This window comes from Budorcas taxicolor, chromosome 17, assembly GCF_023091745.1.
Source record: "Budorcas taxicolor isolate Tak-1 chromosome 17, Takin1.1, whole genome shotgun sequence".
In the NCBI taxonomy this organism is placed as follows: Eukaryota; Metazoa; Chordata; class Mammalia; order Artiodactyla; family Bovidae; genus Budorcas; species Budorcas taxicolor.
Window position 1 is genome coordinate 63,267,003 of NC_068926.1, and position 27,386 is coordinate 63,294,388.

The 27,386-nt window shown below is 47.7% G+C and overlaps 1 protein-coding gene across 2 annotated transcripts in view; it reads right to left on the reverse strand.

Annotated features, from left to right (window-relative positions):
* The window catches only part of SPPL3 (signal peptide peptidase like 3), a 99,460-nt gene extending 92,716 nt beyond the window's left edge, over positions 1-6,744 (reverse strand). Inside the window, exon 1 of one of the 2 annotated variants that reach the window (XM_052654653.1) lies at positions 6,665-6,744. In XM_052654653.1, coding sequence (XP_052510613.1) covers positions 6,665-6,687 — 23 coding nt within the window. In that variant the 5' untranslated portion in view covers positions 6,688-6,744. The remainder of the gene's footprint in view (positions 1-6,664) is intronic. The other variant, XM_052654652.1, reaches the window with a different exon arrangement.
* Positions 6,745-27,386: the final 20,642 nt, after the last annotated feature.

Sequence of the window (27,386 nt, forward strand, 5' to 3'; positions counted from 1 at the left end):
AGAAACCAGAACAGAATTAGACCCTATCTTAGGGTTTCAAATAAAATTTAATGAGTGATCACTTATATTCAGTATAATTTACACACATGTAAAAAACAAGACACACCTCTACTTTAGTGCCTTTAAAAAAAATCCTCTAGCGGCTCTTCATATCAAACCTGGAACTCCAAAACAGATTATCAAGTTTTCTTTCCAAGATAGAGTGAACTGAACAAACCAAGAAATAGGATTTCCTATTAGGTCTCTATTAGACTAATGCATATTCAGACTAATGCCTATTCAGACTAATGCCTTAAAAGTATTTAAAAACCTAACTTTTTCAGAGGAGCTCAGTCTAGTCTTATCATGGCAAATGAGTGCGTCTGCTTTATTTTAAGCTGTGGCTCTAATGAGACCTATTAACAAAATCTGAGAGGTAATTCATTGTGAGCATCATGGGAACTAACTGTAGATTTTCCCTGTAAAATTGAATTTGATCACCTGGAGCTCCTCTAGATACCCAAGGGGTTAAGAATTCCAGAAGAGGCGCACTCTGCCTCTAATTCTTTAAGTGAGGATTAGGAAATAACCCACAGAAACTCAAAGTTGCTAACGTTTCTTGATTTATATATACAACAAATAAAACCACTACTTTCCTTTAAATCCTAAGAAGGAATCATTAAACTCCAGAAAATATAGAATTCTGAAAAATCAAATTATACTTATGGCTCTACTGTCAGGGACAGCAATCACATAAAAATTTCAGGTGCTAAACATAGCCAACTAAAACAGGACCTCACGAGACACTCTCAGGACATCCTCGATTTTTCATAGGATGGCTTAATGAGACAGGTAAGAATGATGAAAACTAAGTTACTAATGTTAAAGTAAAATACAGTTATACAGAACTACGTAATACCTCAACACAGCGGCATTTATATCTCTAAAGTAAATGATTACCGAAATGTATTTTGAGAAATGCTTGAACGGTAGGGATTTTAATTCATTGATAAATTACAGGCTGACATGGTTACTAACTCTTCAGCTCTCCCCCTCCCCAAGGCTTTATATGCAACACTAAGGAAAATTATTTCAATACAAATTCATAGTCTTAGCTTCGGCTAATTTTAGCTTGAATCATGTATCACCAAAACATTACTACTACAGCACTGTAACTACAGGCAAAACATGTTTTAAAAATAAAACCAAGTCTAAAGTCTACAATGCTGCTCACACATCTTCAAGTAAATAGTTTCTCTCTGGTAAACTTTCAGCAGATGCAATGATCACAATGCACAATCAGATATGATGCCAACAGAGATCGTGATACGTAACAGAAATCCAAAACAGACGCAGCTTCCATTTGCTCCAGAGAGCCACCTTGTTTTTCACTCTCCGGTTTTAGCATTATTCACAAGCCTCTGACATAACGATGTCCTTTACCACAACAACATCTCACCCCAGTATAATGCAGTCCTCAGAGCACATCTTCAGACAGGCAGCCCAGGTGGAGCTATGCACATTCGTCTGTTCAGTAAATATTTTAATATTTGCCAAACCACCTATTCTCTGCCAGGCACTGGACAGAGCACCAAATGAGAAAGACGTTCATCTGTGTAACTTCGGGTTTACTGACATCCTTCAAAAACACACACAAAATGTGAGGAGCCCCATTAAGGATTCTATTCTAATGTGGCCAAAAGCCACTGAAGAGTTTTGAACAGAGGACTGAGGTGACCTGAATCAGGCTGTCAGAAGACTACTCAGGAGAATGGATGGTGGTTGTGCAGAGAATGGAGGGAACCAGTGCGGAGACTAAAAAGAAATTCAAGCAGAAGAGGGTTGGCTGAGAGTAGTGACTATGGACAAAGCAGGACACAGTCAGTGTTAGAATTTTGGTGTCCGATAGTCTAGACTTAGAACCATTTTTCCATTTATATACTTGGGCAAGTTACTTATACCCTTGAGCCTTGGTTTCCTTATCGATCAATGCTTCTAAAGCCGCAGCACACAGAAAACACAACAAATTATGATATACTACCAATACTTTGATAACAAATTCATCTGAATGAGGTTCACACGGGCTCACTTCCCGCCCCCAACCCCTGCTTGCACCAAGATTAGCCCTAACATAAGTGATTTTTACCGAGAGCAACTATACACAAGCACTGCAGGGACTCCATTGAGAGAGAAGGATGTTTCTCCCCCACCTTACGCTACAACAACTGCTCATAAATATACATCGAGCAAGGTGTTTTTCTCAAATTAATGAAACTCTAGTTTGCACCTTCAACGTGTGTTTTCACGTGCATTATTTTATTTCCTCAGTGTTTATGAATAAAAACAAGACAAGGAGAAACTTGCGGTTGATCGTGATAAAGACTGTGCTGTTACTACCAATTATTTTAACTTCTGTCAATCGTTTTTATTTAAAACTATTAAGGGACGGTACCCTCACTCTGAAAGCACTGAGACACCAGGGAACTAAGTTACCAGAAGCTTTCTTTTGTAACTATAAGTTTACAAAATTCAGCTGTCTGCAGCTTCCCCTTACATTTTTTTCTTTTTTCAGTGTGAAAAATTTTTTATTGAAGTTGGCAGTTAATGGATACTGGTGACATTAACAAAATAACCTACTTGGTATTTTGGTTGAGGAAGCTAGATTAATGTAAGCTTAGGCTTGAACTGATATTAAGAAAACGTATTCTACTCTCTCTAGAATATAGTCAGGAAACCTGTGCACAGCAAAGGATTATTTTCTGGGTTTTGATCTTAAAAACGATCTGAGGCTTGGCTGCATGAAGAAGGGGAGGTGGAAAACTGAGCAGAGAGGTAGATACTTTATGACATTCAGCCCAGGAAGGAAGTGGCAGTACTGAGATCCAAAGTCAAGCTCTCCCAGGGACAACACCTATAAACATCCTGGTGTAAACGTTCTGGATCTGCCCCTGACACTTATCCTTTCAACAAAGGATGAACCACCCTGAAAACCTATATATTCAATCGTTCAGTAATTACTAAGCACGAGCTATAGGCAAGACAAAGTGCTGGGTGCTAGAGGAGGACAAAAGTTAATGGGATTGCATCCTAACCCTAAAAAGCTTGGGTTTCCCTGGTGGCTCAGTGGTAGAGAATCCACCCGCCAATGGAGATCCTTCGGTCTGGAAGATCCCCTGAAAGAGGGCATAGCAATGCATTCCAGTATCCTTGCCTGGGAAATCCCATAGCCAAGGGGTCGCAAAGAATCAGACAAGGCTTAGCAACGTAACAACAGACCTTCAAAAAGCTTAGCTGGGCTCGGTGGCGTGTACCCGTTGTCCCAGCTACTCAGGAGGCTGAGGGTGGAGAATCGCTTGAGCCCAGGAGTTCTGGGCTGTATGTACTATGCTGATCAGGTGTCCGCACCAAGTTTGGCATCAATATGGTGACCTCTCAGGAGAGGGAGACCACCAAGTTACCTAAGGAGGGGTGAACCTGCCCAGGTCGGAAACAGAGCAGGTAAAAACACCTTGCTGATCAAAAAGCTTACCATCCAGTGAGGAGACTAGGTATTCACATGTGAAAAGAAGAAGTAAGGCAGACAGAACAAGTGTCTAAAAGAAAGAGCTCACTTTCAGCCGGGGTGGTCAGAAAAAGCATCACAGCTGGGTAACAGAACTGACTGAATTTGCTAGGAAAAAAAGCAGGCACAAGAAACCAGAGAACAGCATCAACATATGTGTAGGGGCTTTCTTTAAAAAAAAAAAAAAAACTACCGTGAAAAATTTCAACATGTAAAACGTATACAGGATAAATGGACTCGCCAGAGCTTCCACAATCATCAACTCAAGGCCAATTTTCTCTTATAACTTACATGTCTGCCTCACAAAAACCCTAAAGGAACCTATTTTCGAATGTTCCTGCATTTTTCACTGACTCCATCTTCAGACAAATCCATAGCACAGTAGTCTCCAAAAGGCTGACTTTCCTAAAGGCCACATACAAATAAAGTGCAAGACTATTTTCAAAAAAATTAACTCTTGATTGTTTACACAAACCAACGGAACAGTGACAAAGATATTCCAATATGACAAGACAATCCAAAAAGGTCTGCACGTACTTTGAGATTACCTTTTCCATACTTAATATGTTCAATAGTTAAGTTCTCATTGAATATTAAGTTCTCATTGAACTTAATAGTTCAGTGAACATGAATAAAATGATGGAGAATTCCTGTCCTGAAAAAAAAGCATCACAGGTGAAGTATCTTGGACAAATCATTTGGGCTCCTGAGCCTAAGTTTCCTCCTCTATAAAAGAGAGATCACCTGCCTCAGGTACTTGTGAGAATCAACTGAGTGTATATGTTAAATGCCACATGGCTGGCTCTTTAAACCACCCCCCGACTGACTTGGGAAGAACCAGTCAGGAAGAAAGCTGTCTCGTTTCCCAATCCTCTCTCCCCTTTCTCAAGACGATGCCTGGTTTCCCAACTCTCTCTCAAGATAATGTAAAAACTTTCTCCATCTCAAAACGTGCTTAAGGTGAGGAGCTAAGCGTTCCGATTTCATGGAGCTTCTTTCTTCACCTTAAAGCAAATTAAGGGACCTGAGCTTGAAGCAAGTATTCAGGAGGATAAATCTTATAGAGTGTCAAACTTCACAAAACACCTCCGCCTTACAACAGTCTCCCCCCACCACCTTAACTAGCAGAGCCGTCCAACATCACACAAGAATGTGGCCTACCTAGTACCTAGTAAAACACTCTCACTATCCCCACTTCTCGGCTGCTGCGCTTACTCTCTGAACCATCCACAGCCCCTCTACAGCAGGCTACAGACAGCAGGGCGGCCATCAGGACACTCAGCGGGGCCAGCGTGTTAAGAAGCTCAAGATGAGGCATGCAAGGGGCACCTGCACTTGCTTTCTTACTCTGTCCATGAGAAAGCCTGAATCTAATCCGGTGTTCCGAACCACGTGCATTGGAGAGGCAGTTCACCGTTGCTCAAAATAATCAAAGAAGTTTAAACGTCTTTTTAAAAATATATATGTTGTCACAATTGTTCATTAGGATTTTCATTCTTCCTTTAGCATTGCTTTCTCTAAGTTATCTTCTTTTTTTTCTTTTTTGTATGCATGTAACTGAAGTTCTCTTGAATTATCTTCTTCAGTCACCAATCCTCTTTCCCTATGAGAAGACATAATGTGTTCCTCACTTATCATAACCCCAGCCACCACAAATCCTCCCCTGGGTTAAAGCCTTCATCCAAAGCCATTCTTTTCAGGTATTACTCATTTATTTGCTGTTCCCCTAAGATAATTATAATGTAGTAAGGTATAGCACCTTACAGTTTACCCGGTAGTTTGTAAACTGAATTCACTTACTCCTTACAGCTTATGAGAAAGATAATTCTATTTTGTAGGTAAGGGGAAAAGAATGGAGAACTTACTATCTTGTCGAGTTATAAAGCAAGTTAAGAGGTGAACCCGACGTCCAAACCAACTCTAAACGCCAAGCTCTTCCCACTCCACTATGCTCTTTTCTAAGAAGGGAAAGCCTACAGTTTTATCAAAAACCACATTGGCTTCCAAGAGAAAACGATCTTCGAACAATCGCTCTAGACTGCAACCAGATTTCCCATCTCTGCACCTACCATCATCCCATTTCTCGCTTCCTCTCCACTCCACTCCTCATGGATATTATCGTCACTCCTTCAACCCCCTCCAGCATATATTCCACCCCAGCCTGCTAAAGGGAGGTGCATCCCCCTCGCCCCAAACCTCAGCCCTCCCTTCTCAGGACAGGTATAGTTCTCACTCCATGAACTACACAGTACGCTTGTCAGCCCTTAGTAAGCTATCTTATAACTTTTTAAAAGTCTCTCTAAAATGGACAAGACTTGTAGCTCCTTCATCCCCATACTTGCCCCAGGGCACCGGGCTACGTCCTATTCTACAGAACAGGGTACCGACCCTCACAAAGATTTCTGCCAGGCCCCACTGTCATCAGCGACTTCCTCTCCAAAATCTAGTTTTCCAAACAGGCTCCCCTTCCAACCTCTTCAGCAGGGTGTAGCCTCCAGGGTTCCCCGGACTCTCCCCTTCCGCGGCTTTCCTCTGCTCACGTCTGGGCCTCTGCCCACCTCATCAACTCTTCCCTTCACTCCCCATCCCACGGGTAAGGAGCAGCCCCAGTGGAGGTGGCTCCTCCTCCCTGACAACTTCCAAGTTCGACCTCGTATCACCTGTTCTCAGAAGATGCCTCTCGGCCCGGTGGCCCCCCGCCTTTGCCCCGACCCGCCCCTCTCCACCTGGTCCATTCCTCCTTGCCAGCAGCCTCCCGCCTCGGGTCGGTTCCGGAGTGCCCGTGGGAATCCATTTCCCTCGCGTGGGCTTCCCACCTCGGGGTCAAGCTCCCCTTTCTCCATCACCTGCTCCGCCCATGACCAGATGACATCCGCCGCGGCCGCCGCCTCCTCCAAGCCCCTCCTCGGACGCCGGGCCCCCGGCCGCTCACCGCCTTCCGCGAGCGCCAGCCGCCCCCTCCGGCAGGGGGCGAGGGGGGCGTGCACCCCTATGCCGCGGTCCCCAGCCCCCCTCCACCCCCGAAGCGCACCTGTTCCTCCTCCTCTTCCTCGCCGGCCGGCCGCGCCGGCGTCCCGACCCCCACCCTCGCCGCGCCCCGGCCTCCCCGAGCCCCGCACTCACCACGAGTAGGTCTGCTCCGCCATGGCGCTGACTCTCGAGGGCTCTGCTGCAGGCTCGGGCCGCGCCGGGCCCGGCGGCAGGGGAACAAACGGGCGGCGGGCTCGCTCGGGCCGGGAGCGGAAGGCGCGGCCGCGGCCCGGCGCTCGCTCGCTCGCTCACACCGCGGGCGGACGGCCCGGGAAAGTGACTGGCGGGGAGAGGCCGGGCTCCGAGGCGGACCCGCTCCCTGGGCCCCGGGGCGGGGCGGGCTCCGCTCTCGGCCTCCCTCACCGGCGGCGGCGGCGGCGGCTCCGCTGCGGCTCTAAACCCAACATGGCGGCGGCGGCGGCGGCACTGAGAACAAGGGGGCCCCGGGGCGGGCGAACGGCAAGAGGGCCCCGCGCTCACTGCGCGCTGGGCCGCAGGGGCGCCGCGCTCGTGCGGCGGCGGCGGCGGCGGCCCGGGGACATGGCCGGCAGGCGGAGGCGGAGGCGGCGGCGACTGAGGGGGGCGCTAGGCGGTGAGGCGAGGCCGCTCGGCTCACACCCGCCGAGGGGAGGCGAGGAGGGGGCGGGGGGTGAGCCTTGGCCCTGCGTGGGTCACGTGCCCAAAACACGCTCACGTGACGCGCGCGCCCCGCCCCTCGCGCCGGGCCCATGCGCGGAGACGTCGGTTCCTCGGTTCGAGGCGACTGTTGCTCGCTCGGCTTCTGGCGGTTGCGCCGCCTCCCGCCGCTTGGTGCCGCCCCCTCCCCACGCGGGGCGGTCGCCTCTGGGGGGCCCTCTTCCCTTCCCCTTTCCGAGGGGCTGCTGCAGCCAGCCAGTCAGGAACCCCGTGCGCGTCTGTTGACTACCACTCAGCTGTCACCCATCCATCAAGAGTCTGCTGGCCACGGGCTCCCAAGTGTCAGTCAACCTGTCAGTCAGCAGGCGGGACGCTGCCTCGCTTAGTTGGTCTGCTCGTTGGTTCATTCATTCGTTTAGCAAATAACTCCACGCAGCCAGCTTTTATTGCGCCCAGGCTCTGTGCCAAGTCCTCGAGGGGCCAAGTCGAATACCCCATACTCGCCTTCATGTAATCCATCAACAGATATTTATTGGGTGCCAACCATGTATCAATTCATTCTGCTGGGTCTGCCCTCTGAGCGCTTACATTCTAGAGGAAAAGACTTACAGATAGCCCAAGCCGACAAATAAGTGAAGGTGCTTGCAGATGCTGCTAAGTTTTATGAAGATGATAACACAAGGTAATGGGACACAGCGTGAGGGGGTGTGCAGCCTAGTTTCCATGGTGAAGGAAGGCCTGGCGGAGAAGGTGACAGCTGACACCTGAAGGATGAGAAGGAGCTGACCACGCAAGAGCAAAGCTCAGGGAACAGTCCATCTGCAGGCAGATACAGGAGAAAATTTAATGGGGCAGGACCAGATTCACAGAGAAGGCAGTGGCAGCCCACTCCAGTACTCTTGCCAGGAAAATCCCATGGACAGGGGAGTCTGGTAGGCTGCTGTCCGTGGGGTCGCTAAGAGTCGGACACGACTGAGCAACTTCACTTTCACTTTTCACTTTCATGCATTGGAGAAGGAAATGGCAACCCACTCCAGTGTTCCTGCCTGGAGAATCCCAGGGACGGTGGAGCCTGGTGGGCTGCTGTCTATGGGGTCACACAGAGTCGGACACAACTGAAGCAACTTAGTAGCAGCAGCAGCAGCAGACCAGATTCACAGAGTGAATCTGGGGCTTAGGAGAGAGGAGGGAGAGATGAACTGAATCCCGGGGCACTGGGCAATGCTTTGCTAGGAGTTGATGAGGTGATCTGAAAGAGTGAGCGTGTTGATAGGAGAAAAGACACTCTTTAGAAAGAGAATGACATGAGGCAAGTCCCAACGATGTGAAGGCTTGGAGTGAGCTTGGATCCAGGAGTGGGATGGATGATTCCTGCTGCGGAGTGTTCAGAGAAGAGACTGAAAGACTGCTCTGAGGCTAGACTTTGAAGGGCCTAGCTAAGCCTCCCGGCCACTTACTATGTTCATGAATGAAAATGATCGTGCAGCTCCAGGCTTTAGAAGCACGCCTGGGCAACAGACACAGTAGACTTCCCAGACCCCCGGTCTCCACAGGTAGCAGAGCTGGCACACCCAAAACCAGTATTCTCAAGATCCTCCGCAGCTGGCCCAATTTCAGGCCGGGATCAAGCGCTGCTCCAGTTTCCCAGGACCTGCCCAGCCTTACGGGGGAACACCACGCCCTGAATCTATCTTCAAATGGATCAGTTGGCCATTGCCCATACATCTGCTGCTTGCCTGTTCCCTAAGGGGAACCCTTTCATGAGAAAGCCAAATGTACTTTTCGTTCGGAAGCAATCTCTCCTCCTTCCTTCCCCCACTGCTGGTGACCAGGACCAGTTGGGTTCAGTGTGTTTCCTGAAGCTCCACCAGTGAGTCTGGGGAAAGGGCCAGATGATAAAATTAGATTCCCTCCAGACATTTGGAGGCAGGGCCCCAAGAATATGCCAGACCCCCAAGGTCCCTTCCTCTGACCTTTCACAGAAAGATACCAGCCTGCAAATACCTGCTGCTGCTGCTAAGTTGCTTCAGTTGTGTCTGACTCTGTGCGACCTCATAGACGGCAGCCCACCAGGCTCTCCCATCCCTGGGATTCTCCAGGCAAGAACACTGGAGTGGGTTGCCATTTCCTTCTCCAATGCATGAAAGTGAAAAGTGAAAGGGAAGTCGCTCAGTCGTGTCCGACTCTTAGCGACCCCATGGACTGCAGCCCACCAGGCTCCTCCGCCCACGGGATTTTCCAGTCAAGAGTACTGGAAAAAAAAAAAAAAGAGTACTGGAGTGGGTTGCCATTGCCTTCTCCCTGCAAATACCTGCCCAGCTCTAAATGGCGCTGGATGTGTGGATATAATGAGGAGATGGAAAAGCAAAGAGCCTAAATTTTTGATGTTCATTTAGCGCTTACTACTTTTCCAGATGGTCTTACAGAATGCCAAGTGTACCCTTGAATGTGACACGTAGTCATTCTGAGTCTCAAAAACGTGAGACATCAGGGCCCTGGAAAAGGCTAGAAGCTACTGGCACAAATGACTTTGGGAGGTGAGGAAGCTCCTTCCCTGGAGACTGAGAACAAAACAGATCAGACATGTCACTAACAAAACAAAAAGACACACTGCGCCCCTGGGCAGTTCACCTGGGCTTTCATTCCCGGTGAGTCAGAGGACGCAAAACCAAGAGAAAACTCAAGTTTTGGAGGGATGGAACAGGAGGTGCTGATGAAAGAAGGTCAAGGCCTTCCCAGAAGCAAAGGGACCCTTCTGGGCCCTGAGAAGAATCCACTGGAAGAAAGGGGCGAGAAGGGTTCTGGGAGAAAGTATGGGATGAGAAATGAGAAGAAAGTTTTCCTTCTCTTCCATGTAAACTAGAGGCCCCTCCAAGTGTCTCTTGGGAAAACACGTGAACTAAACAGCACTGGGCAGGGCCAGGGGACACCCACGCCATGGAAGCCTGTGCATGTGGTCCCGGCAGATGGAGTATGCGCCCAGAAACTGGTAGCTGGGGTATGTCAGGCTAAGGTTGCCCAGATGGAGAAGGCACCTCCAGGTGCCGGTCAGAACTGCTGCAGGCTTGAACCCTCCCGGAGAAGGCCAGGCTAGAGTAAATCTCAAGTCTGTGCATCAGCTGGAGGCTGCCCAGCCTCGGGCACCTGGGGAGTCACTTTCAGTCCTTCTGCCAGCAGCACTCAGCTCCAAGCTGGAGCGGTCCCAGGTGGTATCCGTGGCACCTCTGGGCCTCAGCCGGGGAGTCAGGTGTGCCTGGCAGGAGACGCAGGCACTGGCTCCCTGCAGGAGGGGTGCCCGGCTCCCCGCACCCCACCCTCCACTGCTGCACAGGTGAGAGGGCCACAGCTTGTGAAATTTTTGTTGAAAGAGGCAAGGGAAGTTCCTCTAATTATCACCACGGTAATTATAGGATTGCTTCTCCTACCCAGTGTGTTCAAGGGACTTGATGAGTCTCCCCATGACGCGTCACCAGCCGCAGGTGCAGACTCCAGGGAGCAGGCATTGCCAGGTTTGACTGGGCTGCGTAGGTGCTGCTTCTGAGAGGGTCAAGGGCTCAGGTCTGACCGGTCCCTGCCTGCCTCTCCAGCCCACTTATCACCTCTTTCCAACACTCCCTTCCAATACATACACACACACAGACGTGCGTGCACGCGCACACACACACACACACACACACACATGCACAGAGTGAACCGCTTGCAGCTTCCAATGGGCTGTGCTTTCTGCTTCTTAACAGCTGCTCGTAAACTTGAGGCTTGGTTTCTATCTCCTTGGGATTCCCTGGTGGCTCAGTGGTAAAGAATCCGCCTGCCCATGCAGGAGACGCAGGTTCAATCCCTGGATCCCATGGAGGAGGAAATGGCAACCCACTCCAGTATTTTTGCCTGGAGAATCCCACAGACAAAGGAGGGCAGCTGCAATCTGTGGGGCTGCAGGATGAAGAAATGACTAAGTTCTATGTCCCCTCCTTCAGAAAGTCTCACTTGAGCAAATCCAGGCTGAGTTAGACACTCCTCTCTGGCGTTCCCACAGACCCCTGAGTTTCCCCCGTGTCCTTTAACACTTAGTACAGTGAACTGTCACTGCCTATTGACTTGTCATCCTCTCCCTTGGGCTGTGCACGCCTTGTGGAAAGGGACTGTGGCCTGTCGCCAGTTTCACCTTCAGATCCCAGTGCAGAACTCAGCGGAAAGAAGCTCAAAGTTTGTGGAATGAGTGCTTGAGTGAGCGGAAAGGCAAACCAGGTTTCAAAACGACTGGTTCTACCTGATAGTGCCATGACGCCCATGATCTCGAATTCAGCATCCCTCCCTGTTCCCCACGACCTCCTCTTTGACTGAGAAAGAGAAGCCTTAAGGGAAGAGAAATCTCTCTTAGGGATGTGGGTAAGACAGAGGATTGGAGGGAAGGTACATCATGCTGAGCTTATTAGGTGTCAGGTCACTTTCAGTCTTTGGTCATATGTTCCTTTAAAAAGATTTTTTTTTTAACTTTTTAAGACCAATTTTAGGTTTACAGAAAAATTGATGGGAAAGTTCAGAGAGTTCCCACACACCCCTTCTTCCCCAACAAGGTTTCCCTTATGATTTACATCTTGCATTAGCATGGTACATTCAGTACAGTTGATGAACCACTAACGGTACATTCTTATTAACTAAAGTCCATAGTTTACATTAGGGTTCACTCTCGGTGTTGTAGCTTCTATCTGTTTTGACAAATGTATAATACGTATTCACCATTATAGAGAATACTTTCATTGCCCAAAAATTCCCTTGTGTTCCCCTTATTCATCCTTCCGTCCCTCTCTCCCACCCTCCCATTCCCCCCCCCGCCCCCCAACTCATTAAATCCTTGGCAACCACCAACCTTTTCATTGTATCCATAGACTTGCCTTTTCTAGAATGTCATACAGTTGGAATCATACAGTATGTAAACTTTTCAGTTGGGCCTTTTTTTTTTCTCTTTCCACTTAGCAATATGCCAAGTCTTCTCTGTCTTTTCATGGTTTGATAGCTTTTATTTTTTTAATCACTGAATTATATTCCATTGTATGAATGTACCAGAGTTTGCTTATCCATTCACCTATTGAAGGACATCTAGGATGCTTTCAGGTTTTGGCAAGTATGAATAAAATAGAATAAATATCCTTGTGCAGGTTTTTGGAATACCATGGGATTTTTAGATGTGTGCTATTTAATTTCTAAATACGTGGGGCTTTCCCAGCTATCCTATGGTTATTAATTGCTGATTTAATTCTGCTATGGTCAGAGCACATCCTCTGTAAGGCTTCAACCTTCTGGAATTTGTTAAAGCTTGTTTATGGCTCAGCCTTTGACTTATTTTGGTGAATATTCACAGAGATTTTGGAATCTATACATTTTTTATGTTCAGTTAATTTATGGCAAAAGAGACAAGAATATACATGATGAAAAAAACCAGTCTCTTCAATCAGTGGTTCTGGAAAAAAAGCGCAGTTACATGATATTAGAACATTTTGTCACATAACACACAAAAATAAAGTCAAAGTGGTTAATGCTTAAATACAAGACTGAAAACCATAAAACTCCTAGAGGAAAATATAGGCAGGACATTCTTTGACATAAATTGTAGTTCTATCTGCTTTGACAAATGTATAATATCTATTCACCATTATAGAGAATACTTTCATTGCCCTAAAATTCCCTAATATATATATTAGGAATATACATATATATTCCTAATATATATGTGTATATATATATATATATATACATATCCTAAGATAAAGGAGACCTAGGCAAAAATAAGTCAAATGGGACCTAATTAAACTTAAAAGCTTTTGGGCAGCAAAGGAAGCCATTGACAATACAAAAAGAGCCAACTGAATGGGAGAAAATATTTGCAAATGATATAACCAATGAAGGATTAATATCCAAAATGTATAAACAGCTTATAGCTTAATATCAGAAAAACCCAATCCAATTAAAAATGGGCTGAAGACTTAAATTATACTTTTCCAAAGAAGACATAAAGATGTTAAACACATCCATGCAAAGATCCTTAATGTCACTATCATCATTCATGCGCATGCTCAGTTGCTAAGCTGTGTCCAGCTCTTTGTGACCCCATGGACTATATAGCTCGCCAGGCTCCTCTGTCCATGGGATTTTCCAGGCCAGAATACTGGAGTGGGTTGCCATTTCTTTCTCTATGAATCTATAAATGTATCTATTAACTTTGAGAAATCATCAGGAACTGTATCTTCAAATATTTTTCTTTTGTTCGCACCACATGGCTTTCAGGATCTCAATTCCCTGCCCAGGGATTGAGCCCAGGCCACAGAATTGAACGCTTGGAGTCCTAGCCACTAGGTCACCAGGGAACGCCCTCTCTCTGAATACCTTTATGCCCCATTCTTTCTCTTTTCTTTTCCTAAAATTTGGATGACGTGGTATGTAGATCTTTGACTGCTGTCCCACAGGTCCATGAAACTCTGCATAACTTTTTCCAGTGATTTCCTTTTCTCCCTGGTCTTCAGGATGGATAATTTGTGTTGATCTATCTGCAGACTCACTCTTTCCTTTGTCACATTCATTCTGCTACTGAACCTATCAAGTTAATTCTTCATATCGGTTACTGTACTTTTTACTTCTGGAATTTCCATTTGATTTTGTTTTAATAGTTCCAGTTCTCTGCTGAAGTTCCTCATCTGTTCCTTCATTATGACTATATTTGGGGGTGGGGTGGGCGGAGTTTGAAAATATTTATGAGTTGCTTTAAAGTTCTTGATGCTAATTCTTTTTTTTTTCATAACATTTTATTTATTTATTTTATTTATTTTTTTTTAATTTTAAAATCTTTAATTCTTACATGTGTTCCCAAACATGAACCCCCCCTTGATGCTAATTCTAACACCTGGGTCATCACTTTTTCTCTTTGAGATTGAGTCTGTTTTCTATTTCTTCCTATGTCTAGCACTTGATTTTTGTGTGCTGGTTATTGTACAGACCGTGGATTCTGTTGTTTCTCTCAAGAGTGCTAATTTTATTTTCTGTTTGAGAGACAGTCATTCAGGTGGTGCAGCAGTAAAAGAATTCACCTGCCAATTCAGGAAACGCAAGAGATGCGGGTTTGATCCCAGGGTCTAGAAATTCCCCTGGAGGAGGAAATGGCAACACATTCCAGTTATTCGTGCCTGGAAAATTCCATGAACAGAGGAGCCTGGCAGGCTACAATCCATGAGGTCACGAAGAGTTAGACATGACTGAGCCCACACACACAAAAAAATATTCTGATGAAACTACTTGGCCATTACCACCCCTTATATTCTTTAACCATTTTATTAATCAGGATGTCCCCTTACAGTCAGTATAATTGAGGCTTTGAAAAAAGTGAAACCATTTGTTCAAGGTCACATACCTAGTTTACAGCAGAGTCACAATTTGAAAACAACCAAATGACATAACTGTATCCTTGATCCACTTCCCAAACGTCTTCAGGATGATTTGGATTCCAGCCTAAAGCCCACTGGAATTGAGAAGAAGTCAGCTCCCTGAAAACCCCCATTCAGGGTAGGGCAATAGTTTTCAACGCAAATCAACAGAATCATTTACAAAACTGAAAAATAAGGATGCTAGGCTCCATTTACTGGATTAGTATCTCCGGAAGTAGGGACTAAGAATCTACATTTTATACTGTTTCCTGGTTGTTGTTGCTGGTTTTCCAGTGGTGCCACGAGGCTTGTGGGATCTTAGTTCCCCAAACCGGAGATGGAACCTGAGCCTCCTGCAGTGGAAGTGAGAGTGTTAACCACTGAAACGCCAGGGAGGTCCCTGTTTCCTTATGATTCTAGTGCCCAGTCAGGGTTAAAAACCCCTGTGGTATGGGAATTCCTTGGTGGTCCAATGCTTAGGACTTGGAGCTTTCATGGCTGTGGCCTGGCTTCAGTCACTGGTGGGGGAACTGAGACCCCTCAGGCCATGCAGTCAAATAAAAAAATCCCTCTAATAAAGGCAAAGCGCCTCCCACCAGTATTCCTTTACTTCTGGAGCTCAATACTCTGACTTTCACGTCATGCTTTGCCCAGGTAGTGACAGTGGCACTGGGCCCACGTCCTGGCTCTGTCACCTGTTAGCTAAGTGGCCTTGGGTGGCTGGCCTGACCTCTCTGAGCCGTTTGCCTTCTTTCCTCTTCAATGGAGATGATAACAGCAGCAACCTCATGAGTCTGTTGTAAAGATTCCATGAGATAATGCACATGATGTATTTTGCACAGCACCTGACACCTGTAAACACTCCACAGAGAGTAGCTATTATGATAAACATCCTCAGCTTTTCTGCTGCCTGGAGCTCTGTCCTGTCTCCTACCTAAATCCAACTTCCAGATTTAAACCATATCTATAACTTCTAAGGTATTTCAAAATCCCTCTCTCCGCAAAGTTAACCCAGCCTCTATCTGCAACTAATCCATCCCCACTGATGTCCCTCCGCCCTGGAGCAAGAAGGTTTGTTTGTTTGTTTGTTTTAATTCTTTCAGGTCTTCATTTTGGTGAGCCAAATGAAGTTGCCCCGAGGCATGTGTGATCTTGTCTCCCCAACCAGGGACTGAACCCACTTCCCGTGGATTGGAAGATGGATTCTTAACCATTGGGCCACCAGGGAAGGCCCAAGAAGCATTTTAAATTGAGACCAGAGCCTGGAAGTGCTTCTTAGAACGGACTCAGATACCCTCCGCTTCAGCTTGTGCTCTTTCTTGCCTATGATTGAGACCTCCTAGGCCATGCCCTCTGCATGCACGGTGTTAAAGAATCCATCTGCCAATGCAGGAGACTTGAGTTTGATCCCTGGGTCAGGAAGATCCCCTGGAGAAGGAAATGGCCACCCACACCAGTATTCTTGCCTGGAAAATCCCATGGACAGAGGAGCCTGGTGGGCTACAGTCCATGGGGTTGCAAAGAGTCAGACACGACCGAGCAGCTAAACCACGATGACCACCAGGCCACACCCTCACATGAGTGGCAAGTCTGAATTCCAGAATGAGATGTGAAAATTGCAAAACCAGGCTTAAACCTTTGAGATGAACCAACTTTGTTGCTGAGAGTCAGGCCTGAGTCAGTGTCCTAAGGGGAACCTGGGCCCGACCAAGAGGACTCATGGAAGGCAAGCTCCTGACACCCCCATTTCTAGAAGCTGGCTGGGATACGAGAAAGGACTCACCACCACCCTGGAAGTTGCCCCCCCCACCACCCCGCCCCATCTGCTAGACTTCTCCTCAGGACTCCTCCCGGGAAACTTTTCCTAGATGGCACATGGCCCACTCCCAAGGTAACCAGACACTGGGGGCTCTACCACCAGCCAAAAGTATCTCACAACCTCCATCTCAGGTCAGGTCTATAGGTTTGATGAACACAGAACCAGAGGGGTTCTCTGAGCTGGGAATACTTCTGCCGAGGAAGGAGGGAAGATCCCCTTACTTATAGGGGATCCTTAGGTGTCAGATGCCGCACATCCTTCATCTGACCTCACCTACTGTAACATTGTCTGTTTTCTTCACCACTGAATCCCCAAGGCCTAGCAGAATAGACACTCGGTGAATATTTAATTACAGTAATAGTGAAATAGCTACCATTTATTGAGTGCTTATCACATGCCAGGCACTTTTCAAAGGGCTTTGGGTCTCTTAACTCACACAGTATTTGCTGGATGAAGAATCTGATAACTACTCTATGAGGCTAGACTTTTCCTAGTTTATACATAGAGAAACTGAAAATGCAGAGGTAATAAATGGATGGGAACCAGGCTTTGAATCCAGAGAAATGTGATGACCTGGGAAGCAAAAGGTCAGTGGGGGGTGGAGGGCGGGCGGGGTGTCCCAGTTTGAATGAATGCGATGGGGATGCAAAGGCAGAAACAGGGTGGACTTGGAAGCAGGTGGTTTTTAGGGAGAAGTAGCAAAGGGGGTCAGGGGGACAGCCAGCTGGCCGCCTCCTAGAGCAAGTGTTCTGGATGTGGCAAGACAGCCCAGGCCACTCCCCTAAGAAACTAAGAAACGCTGATATCACGTCCCCCAAAACCACACCCCCTGCCCACAGGAAGCGGTGGAAAAGAGCCTTGAATTTCATCACGGCCGCTGTGGGGCCTGCAAAGGGGAGGGTTTTGGCTGCTGCCCCAGTGATCATAAGCCCCTGCTTCCATAAACACCACTGATCAGGTCCTCTCCTAGAAGTCCAGAAGTCCAGAGCCGGGGTGTGTGTGTGTGTGTGTGTGTGTGTGTGTGTTTGGTGGGGGTGGGGGCATGGCAGGCTGCTCCCCAGCACCACCTGGGATGAGTCACAGGTGACGCCCCAGCCCTGGAGCCTGGGCAGGCAGAAGCACAATGCCAACCCCACCAGTGGTTCTGAGCACACTCACCCACTTGGCCTCATTCCTAGGATGAGAAGGCCAGGGTGGGCTTGCTGAGGGGCTACTGGGCTGACCTGCACTCCTGGGCAGGCCATTCTGCCACCCTGACTTCTCAGGTGGGCCAGGCACCCCCACAAGGCAAATCCTGGGGGGGAAAGAGCAGTGGCCCCTCTGCCCCTCTCTCACTCTTCCCACGGTGACACAAAGGACCAAGTCTGCCTTGGGCGGTCAGCCCCACCCAGCTGATCCTCTCCAAGTCACCAGTGACTCACCTGATCGCCTGATCACTTGCTTCTTATCTCCCCTGCTGCCTTGAAGCTCTACCCCGTTGCTCCCACTGTACACCTGGGGTGGAGCTTGGCACAGAGCCGGCGACAAACAGTTGCAGACGGTCCTCCAGTACAGCAGGGACCACAGCTGCAGCCAGGCCTACGCCGACGGTCTTGGTGCTCCAAGGCCTCCATAACCGCTCATGCCCCAACCCCACCGCATGGTGGGCCCGCAGGTCCTGTCCTGGACACGATCCCCTTCACCGAATATCCTAGTGATGCTCTGGGTTCTGACAAGTGCTGTGGCACTTTGTGAGGTCCCAGAAGAGAGCAGTTACTTCGGGAGAGCTTGAGCTGCTGTCTGCTGTCTGGAGGGTGGGGGTGGGGGGGGGGTGCGTCTCAGGCCCTGTCCCCCTGCCTGTTGAGCAGGGAGGCTATTTGCTGACCCCTGCCGTGTTTCCTGTGGACCTTCTACAGGGAGGAGGAGCCCCACGTAAGTCCCTTTTAGCCTTCTCACCACGGGCTTCTCCATCCACAGTCAGCGAGGACCACGTGGGCACACACAGTCTCCGATTGTTCCCAGCACACCCGTTCTCTCCCATCTCAGCCCCGTCCTCTGTTGGGCCTGGCCTCTCTGCCAGTTGCCTTCCTCCTATGATTTTTGCCTCAGGGCCCTATTCCTCCCTCCATCCAGCTTCTTTCTGCCCCTCCAAGCCTGCTGCGCTGGTTTGAGCCTGTCTGAATCTCAGATTCACCTGCCTGGACAGGATATCAATTCGTTTCCAAGAAGCCCACGGGCTGTACCTTATACCTATGGTCCCTAAGCCATTTGGGGACTTGTCTATTTCTAACCCACAGGGCCTCACTGGAGGGCATTGTGGCCTGAGTGCCCAAATCTGGCTCAGCCAAAACATCCTTACCCAGGAACTCTGCCCAGCCATCAAAAAGCTGGGGGAACAAGGATTTACTGTATAGCACAAGGAGCTATATTCAATATCTCATAGTAACCTAAATGGGAAAAATAGATTAAAAGTGTATGTGTGTGTGTGTGTATCTCATTTTGCTGTACATCTGAACCTAATACAATATTTAAAGCAACTGTATTTCAATCAAAAAAAGATTATTTCATCCTTCTGTATAGCACAGGGAACTCTGCTCAAAGTTGTGGCAGCCTGGATGGGAGGAGAGTTTGAGGGAGAATGGATACATATGACTGAGTCCCCTCTGCTGTCCACCTGAAACTATCACTACATTGTTAATTGGCTATATACCAATATGAAATTAAAAGTAAAAGAAAGAGAGAGAGAGATTACTTCGAAAAAAAGCTGCGGGAAGAGAAAGCTCATTTTCAAAGCACCCACTCTGAGCCAAGTCTCCTCCTCCTCCTTCTGAGATGGGATCTCAGAATCCCATCTTTCATAAACATTTAATGAATACCCCCTCGGTGTCAGGCTGATCTTTTTCACAACATTCTTGCAAACTATTATTTCCATTTGAGAGGTGAAGAGACTGAGAGTCAGAGAGGTTAAGGGACTTTCCAAGGGTTAAACAGCTAGAGAATGACTCCAAAGTCTGTGCTCATCTCACTCTGCCACTCCTATCCCAGTCATGGCCTTAAAAGACACACTCAAAGACAACAGGGGCTTCCCAGGTGGCAACAATGGTAAAGAACCCATCGACTGATGCAGGAGACACAGGTTCAATTCCTGGGTCGGCAAGAGCCCCTGGAGTAGGAAGTGGCAACCACTCCAATACTGGAAAATCGGAAAATCCAATTTTCCTTGCCTGGAAAATCCCATGGACAGAGGAGCCTGGCAGGCTATAGTCCACGGGGTCGCAAAGAGTCGGACATGCCTGAGCATGCACGCACACAAGGACAGTAAGGCAGAAACTGCAGCATTCTACCCACCGAAACAAGAGATGCAAATTCAAGTGCCTCTTGAGAGTCAAAGTTGTTCAGTCGTGTCTGATTCTTTGCGACCCTATGGACTATACAGTCCATGGAATTCTGATATAGCCTGGCTATATCAGGCTGACAATTTGACCCCCTAGAAGATGCTCCATGAACTTTGGAAGGATTCCATTTCTATGAAACACCTGGTTTTGATTTTTTGCACTGCTTTGGGGGCCCTCAAGATACCCCTCTATCTGGGGAGAGGAGGTTAGGGGTGAGGAGACATAAGTCACACACATCCAAAAGGCAAGACACACTTAAGGAAAGGCACATGGGGGGAATTCCATGGCTGTCCAGTGGGTAAGATTCCATGCTTCCAGTGCAGGGAATGAGGGTTTGATCCCTGGTCAGGGAACTAAGATCCAACATATGTTAAAAAAAAAAAAAACAAAAACAAAAAAAAAACTAGGGCTTCCCTGGTGACTCAATGGTAAAGAATTCATCTGCCAATGCAAGAGATACAGGTTCCATCCCTGATGCAGGGAGATCCCACATGGCACAGAGCAGCTGGGCCCAAGCACTGCAACTACTGAGGCCTTCGTGCCTAGAGCCTGTGCTCGGCAACAAGAGAAACCACCGCAATAAGCCCGTAAATGAAATAAACATTGTTTTCAGAAGAGACAAGACATAACAAAAAAAAGTTAAGAATTAAAAAAAAAGAAAAGAAAAGGCAAGACCCGTGGTTATGTCACAGGGACCACTTGAAGGTCTGAGCCCAAGGGTTGCCAACAGAATCTAGGTAATTTAAGCAGAAAGGAGGTTGTTGGAAGGATACCTGTAAGCTTAGAGAACTGGCGAGTGAGACAGGTCTGAAAATTGGCAGAAACCCTGATGAGCGGAACTAGATGACTGAAACCACAGCTAAGGATTTTGCCACAAAAAGCCTGCTGCCTCCAAGGGACACTGGCGGCCACCCGAAGTCCAGACCCCCCTCTCCTCCCGTGGAGCCTTCTGCCTGTGCTTCAGGGGATTCCATCCCAACGATCCAGCCTGGTGAGAACAAGTATTTGATATTTTTGTTCCACACAAAATCTGATATCTGATCTACAAGGTGGATCCTCCAAACTACAGGAATGAGAGTCAGGATTGGAAAGACACACACACACACATACATAGACAGTCCAATCCATGGTTTCAGCTGGAAGGGGTCTTGAACAGGCTCTCATCTTTCGGTTTCAGGATGGAGAAACTGAGGTACAGAGCAGACCCATGATTCACTCAAGGTCACCGAGACAGCCTGTGTTTAAGCGACATGTTGAACCCAGGACTCCTGACTCAGGATTTCTAACTGAGCTGTAAAGCGCTTCAGGACTCATGAGTAAGGAGACAAATGTGAGGTGTGGCAAACAGGAAGCCCTCTTGATGGAGGAGGATGAAGAAAGACTGAAGGACCTCGTCTTTATTTTTGGCCACAACCCCTGTGGCATGTGGGGTCTTAGTTTCCTGACCAGGGATTGAACCCACACCCCTACAGTGGAAGTTCTCAGTCTTAACCACTGGATCGCCAAGAAAGTCCGGGGGGACCTCTTAAGATGGCTAAAACTGGGGTGGGCCATAATAGAGAAATGTAAATAATAATATGACACCCATTGCTTCGTTGGGGGCTTCTCAGGTGGTGGCAGTGGTAAAGAACCCGCAGGAAACATACGAGATGTGGGTTCGATCCCTGGGTTGGGAAGATCCCCTGGAGGCGGGCATGGCAACGCACTCCACTACTCTTGCCTGGAGAATCCCATGGACAGAGGAGCATGGTGGGCTACAGTCCGTGGACTTGCAGAGACTCGGACACGACTTCACATGCACTCACACACTCATCACTCTTTCTACAGGGTAAGTTCTACAGAGACAGCAATGAGATCTCAGTCCCTGCGGTATCCCCAGCATCTACCACAGGGTCTGGTGCCCAGCAGGTCCTTCATCAATGTTTTTGGAATAAATATGTTACAGGTATGTGTTGACTATTATATAATAAAATGTCTTAAAAAAAATAAAAAACAGGGACTTCCCTGGTGGTCCAGTGGCTAAGACACCAAGCTCCCAATGCAAGGGGCCCTGGTTTGATCCCTGATCAGGGAATTAGATTGCTCACGTTGCGACTAGAGATCCCACATGCCCCAGTGAAGATTGAGGATCTTGCATGCCACAACTAAGACCCAGCACAGCCAAATAAATAAATTTTTTTTTTTTAATGAAAACTGTTATTGGAAGTCACTGCATACCACATTGTGGGTTGAACACTTTGTGTGCCGAGAAATCTCCTTGAATCCTCACAAATCCTCGTGATGCAGATGGTGAAACTGGGGTTCAGAGAGCCTGTTCCCCGCCCCAGGTCACAGCTAGGACACAACAGAAGCAGGATTTGAGCTTGGCAAACTCAAGAGCCTGGACTGATCCTAGAGGCCGGCTGGGGACAAGCCTGAGCTCAAGAAACCATGGAACAGAGGTGCGGTCCTGGAGCGGGGATGCGCTCTCCTAACGCAGCGCTCTGTCATTTAAGAGCTGAGGCTTGGCCGGGCGGGGCCTGGAATTTACCTAGAGACTCTGAAGCCACGCCGAGGAGGCGGTGGCGTGGGGACTCCAGCAGTTGTCAGCACAGCCCGAGGCTGGTCAGAGTACAACGTGCTGAGAAATGCTGAGAAGGCAGCTCAGAGCCTCACAGCCTCACCTCCCCCAGTCCATCCAGAGCCCCCAGAGGCCCAGAGAGGGCGAACTATTTGCAGAAGGACACACAGCCGATTAGCCATTGAGTGTGAGCGTGTGCGTGCACGCGCGTGCTCAGTCGTGTCCAACTCTTTGCGACCCCATGGACTGTAGCCCACCAGGCTCCTCTGTCCATGGGATTCTCCAGACAAGAATACTGGAGTGGGGTGCCATTTCCTACTGAAGGAGATCGTCACGACCCAGGGATTGAATCCACCACGTCTCTTGCATCTCCTGCCTTGACAGGTGGGTTCTTTACCACTGCGCCCCCTGGGAAGCCCAATAAGCCATCGAGGGGAGGGGAGGTCTCAAAGTCTGAGTCCCAGGGCTGCGTGGTCTCTCCACTGCCCTGAGCTGCTCACGCTGGGAGCCAGCGACTCTGCTACAGGCTTCACAGTTGCTGTTGCTTCTGCTTTTCTCCTAATAATCATGAGAGGGGAAGCCGGGATTTGGCAGGGACATCCCCTGCTCCCCTCTGTCCCTCTTAGTCAGCGATCTTCACAATACACCCCCGATTCAGCCACTGTCCTCTGTTGGGTTCTCCACTGGCTTTCTGCATCACGTCCACACTCTTTCTCCCAGCTCTCTTAAGGTTTTCCACTCTGCCTGTCACTCCACCTCCCCTCTTTCTTCACCAGCACTTCCTCAGGAAAGTCCCTTTCTTTGATTCCCCAAACCAGAACGGGTTCCACTTCTCTAGACCTGAGTAACACCCCCCAACCCCGCTTTTCCACTACAGAGATGATAGAATTTTTAAAGTTATTTATTTACTTATAAATAAATAAATTTATTTATTTGACTGCTTTTTATTTGATTAGCACAATGATTTGACTTACAAACATCAGGAGATGGTGACCACAATGAGTTTAGTCAACGTTCATCATCTGTCAACACTGTTGCTGTTCAATCACTGTCGTGACTCTGCGGCCCCATGGTCTGTAGCCCCGTAGGCTCCCCTGTCCATGGGATGTCCCAGGCAAGAACACTGGAGTGGGTTGCCATTTCCTCCTCCAGGGGATCTTCCTGACCCAGGAATCAAACCACATCTCCTGCCTTGGCAGGCACATTCTTTACCACTGAACCACATGGGAAGCCATAGATACAACATTAAAGAAATTAGAAAATAAATTTTCTTTCTGATGAGAAGAATCCTTGGGATGTACCCTCTTAACTTTCATATAAAACATACATCAGTGCTAAACATATTTATCATGTTGTACATTACACCCCTAGTACCTTTTTATCCTATAACTGAGATTTTATAACCTCTGTTTTTGTCCACGGCCCACAGCTTTCAGGATCCTAGCTCCCATACCAGGGATCCGAGTCCTCAGCAGTGGAAATGTGCAGTCCTAATCACTGGATCTCCAGGGAATCCCCTGAGGGCCGTGCCTTTTGACTGCCTTCGTCCAGTTCCTCCTCCCCCTGCTCCCATCTCTGATAACCACAAATATGTTCTCTTTCTCTATGAGTTTGTTTGGTTTTTTCTTTTTTTTAATATTGATTTATTTGTCTGGTAGGGGGTCTTAGTTTTGGCATTCAGAATCTTTAGTTGTAGCCTGCCAACTCTTATTTGTGGCAAGTGAGAACTGGTTCCCCGACCAGGCACTGAACCTGGGCCCCTGCGTTGGCAGCGCAGATTCTCAGTCACTGGACTACCAGGGAAGTCCCCCAGTTTGTTTTTTGAAGTGTAATCGATCGACAATACTACGTTAGTTCCTGTTACACAACACAGTGATTCAGTATGTCTATACATTTCAAAACAATCACGATGATAAGTCTGGTTACCATCTGACACCGTATAAAGGTATTACATAATTACTGACCATAGATAATAGCTTCCTTAAAGTGAACTTACCTGCATTGTATCCTAGGATGTTCAGACACAGATGAACTCCTTACAAAGCGAATTTATTTTTTAAAAAAATTGGAGTCATAACAGGCAGCGTTTCCAACTCTTTTTTTTCCCTGGAATGTCCACCAGGGGGCTTCTTGAGCTCTTTCTCCTTCCAGAATACCCTTGGTCTCAGAGGTGACCGCTGTGAGAATGGAGAAACAGCTGAGTTTTCTCCACCAGAGTAAACAGAGCTAATACAATCACAGGTGCAGCTGCATGGGGAAAAACTCAAGCCAGGATGAGAAGCAGCAAGGCAGAGTCTTAGTTTCACTGGCCCTGGGTGGGAGTCCTGGTGAACATCCATTTTCTCATCTAGAAAATGGGGATAATCTTACCCAGCATACGGTGTTGTCAGGAGGACCGAATAAAAGCATGTTGTAAAATGTCAGTTGATGCTGCAACTCCCCGGAAGTCCAGTGGTTAAGACTCTGCCTTCCAGTGCAGGGAGTGACAGTTCGATCCCTGGTCAGGGAACTAAGATCCCACATGTCATGGGGGTGTGGCCAAGATTTTTTTATATATAAAAACAAACAAACAAAAAAGTCAGCTGTTGCTATCAAATCACTAAGTTTCAAGGACCTGCTTGACCTGATATATTCTGTCATAGAGATAGCGCAGTGACTGCCAAGCCACCCCCTATCCCCAAACTTGTCCAAGTCAGGCCACCCATGAGTGCTGTTTAACACTTAGAACCTGAATGCATTTGGACCGGACATAAATTATTTTTGCCATAGTCTCTGCCATTGTGTGTGTGTGTTAGTCGCTCAGTCGTGCCCGACTCTTTGCAATCCCATGGACTATGGCCCACCAGGCTCCTCTGTCCATGGGATTTCCCAGGCAAGAATACTGGGTTGGGTGGTTGTTCCTCTCTCCAGGGGATCTTCCCCAACCAGGGATAGAACCCGGGTCTCCTGCACTGCAGGCAGATTCTTTACTATCTGAACTGCCAGAGAAGCCCAGTCTCTACCACTACCTACTATATATGCTTGTCTCACTGTTGCTTTATTTCACCTGCCTGGCCCCTAAACTTCTCTGAATTGTCAGCTTCTGGTCTAAATAGAGATTTCATTCAGATGGCACCTGGAATGCTGCATTAATAATCCCAATCACTGCTTTTCATTGAGCCAGGCACCAAGCTGACTGCGTAATATACGTAAACTGAATATACCCAGGGCTTCTGGTGGCCTTGTCGCTGCATGGTGACTTATTTGTCAGGAAAAAATGAAAGTAATTAAGACCCTTTCCCAGTCTCTCAAAAGAATGCAAATGGGTGAGTACATTTTTAACAAAGGCTCTGTTGCAGTGTAATTGACATACAATAAACTGCACATGTTTAAAGTGTATAATTTGACAAGTTTTGACAGAAGTCTACCTGTGAAACTATCACCACAATCAAGATAATGAATATACCTGTAACCTCCAAGGGTTTCCTCCTGCGTTTTGTAATCCTTTCCTCCCGCCTCTCCCACCCTCCCTCCGTACCCGGTAACCACTAGATTGCCTTCTGTCACTGAAGATGTCTCTGTATTTTCTGGACTTTTATCTCAGTGAAATCACACAGTAATTCTCATTTTCGCCTGCCTTCTTTCACTCCGTGTAGTTATTTTGAGATTTGCTCATGTAGTTTTATGTCTAATTAACTCCTTCCACTTTGTTGCCAAGTCCCATTCAATGGTACGGATGGAACACCCTTTGTTTATCCATTTTGGTTGCTGGTCACTGGGTTGCTTCCAACTGGGCTTCCCTGGTGGCTCAGACGATAAAGAATCTGCCCGCAATGTGGGGAGACTCAGGTTCAATCTCTGGGTCGGGAAGATCCCCTGGAGAAAGGAATGGCTACCTACTCCGGTATTCTTGCCTGGAGAATTCCATGGCTCGAAGGGCCTGACCGGCTCCAGTCCATGAGGTCGCAAAGAGTCAGACGGGACTGAGGGACTAAAACGCTTCTCACTTTCACAAATAAAGCTGTTAGGAACATTCGTGGTACAAGTTTGCTTCTGGACATATTTTCGTGTCTTAAGGGTGGATACCTAAAAGTGAAACAGCTAGATCAGACGGCAGTTATACATTCAGCTTTTTAAGAAACTGCAAACTGGGAATTCCCTGGCAACCCAGCGGTTAGTACTCTAGTACTCCAGTGTTCCTTGAAGTGTAGGGAACACAGATTTGATCCCTGGCTGGGAAACTAAGATCCTGCCTGCCCGGTGGCCAAAAAAACAAAACCAAAAAGCCCCCACAAAAAAGCAGAACTACAAACTACAAAGTATTGGCATCACTTTACATTTCTTGTGTGTGTGTGTGTGTGTGTGTGTGCGTGTGTGTGTGTGTTTTGCAGGACTGAACCTGTGCCCCGGCAGTGGAAGCATGAAGTCCTAACCACTGAACCACCAGGAAATCCTCCCAGTTGACGTTTCTAACAGCAGGGCATGAGAGTTCCGTTTGCTCCACATGCTCACCAGCACTCAATTAGGTCAGTCTTTTTCATTGTAGCTATCCTGATAGGTGTGGATTTGGATTTGGAGGGAGCTTATTTTCAATGCAGAGGATGACTTCTTCAAAACACTTCTTCTTCCCTTACAGAGAGCTCTCCCTAGAGAAGGTAGTCCCTTAGACACACTCTCAGATCTCAAAACTGCCTGACCCCTTCTCTCCCAAGATATAACCTAGGACTAGGGTCCTGCATAATAAAGGCAAGGTATCATGGAGCTGAGATGGCAAGAATCCTCTCCACTTAGAAGGTGGGGAGGGAAAAAGGATGAATAACCACACCTCGATAAACAATAAATTAGCTCATCTAATCCTCACATTAACCCTAAGAGATGATAAACATCCTTAACCAAATTGTAGAGATGAGGAAACATGCTCAGTGAGAAAATGACCTGCGCAAGGTCACATGGCCACATCCTGGATTTGCAGCCAGGCACACCCGATTCTAAAGCTTGTGTTGGCTCTCCTCTCCTGCAGAATTCTCCTCTCTGG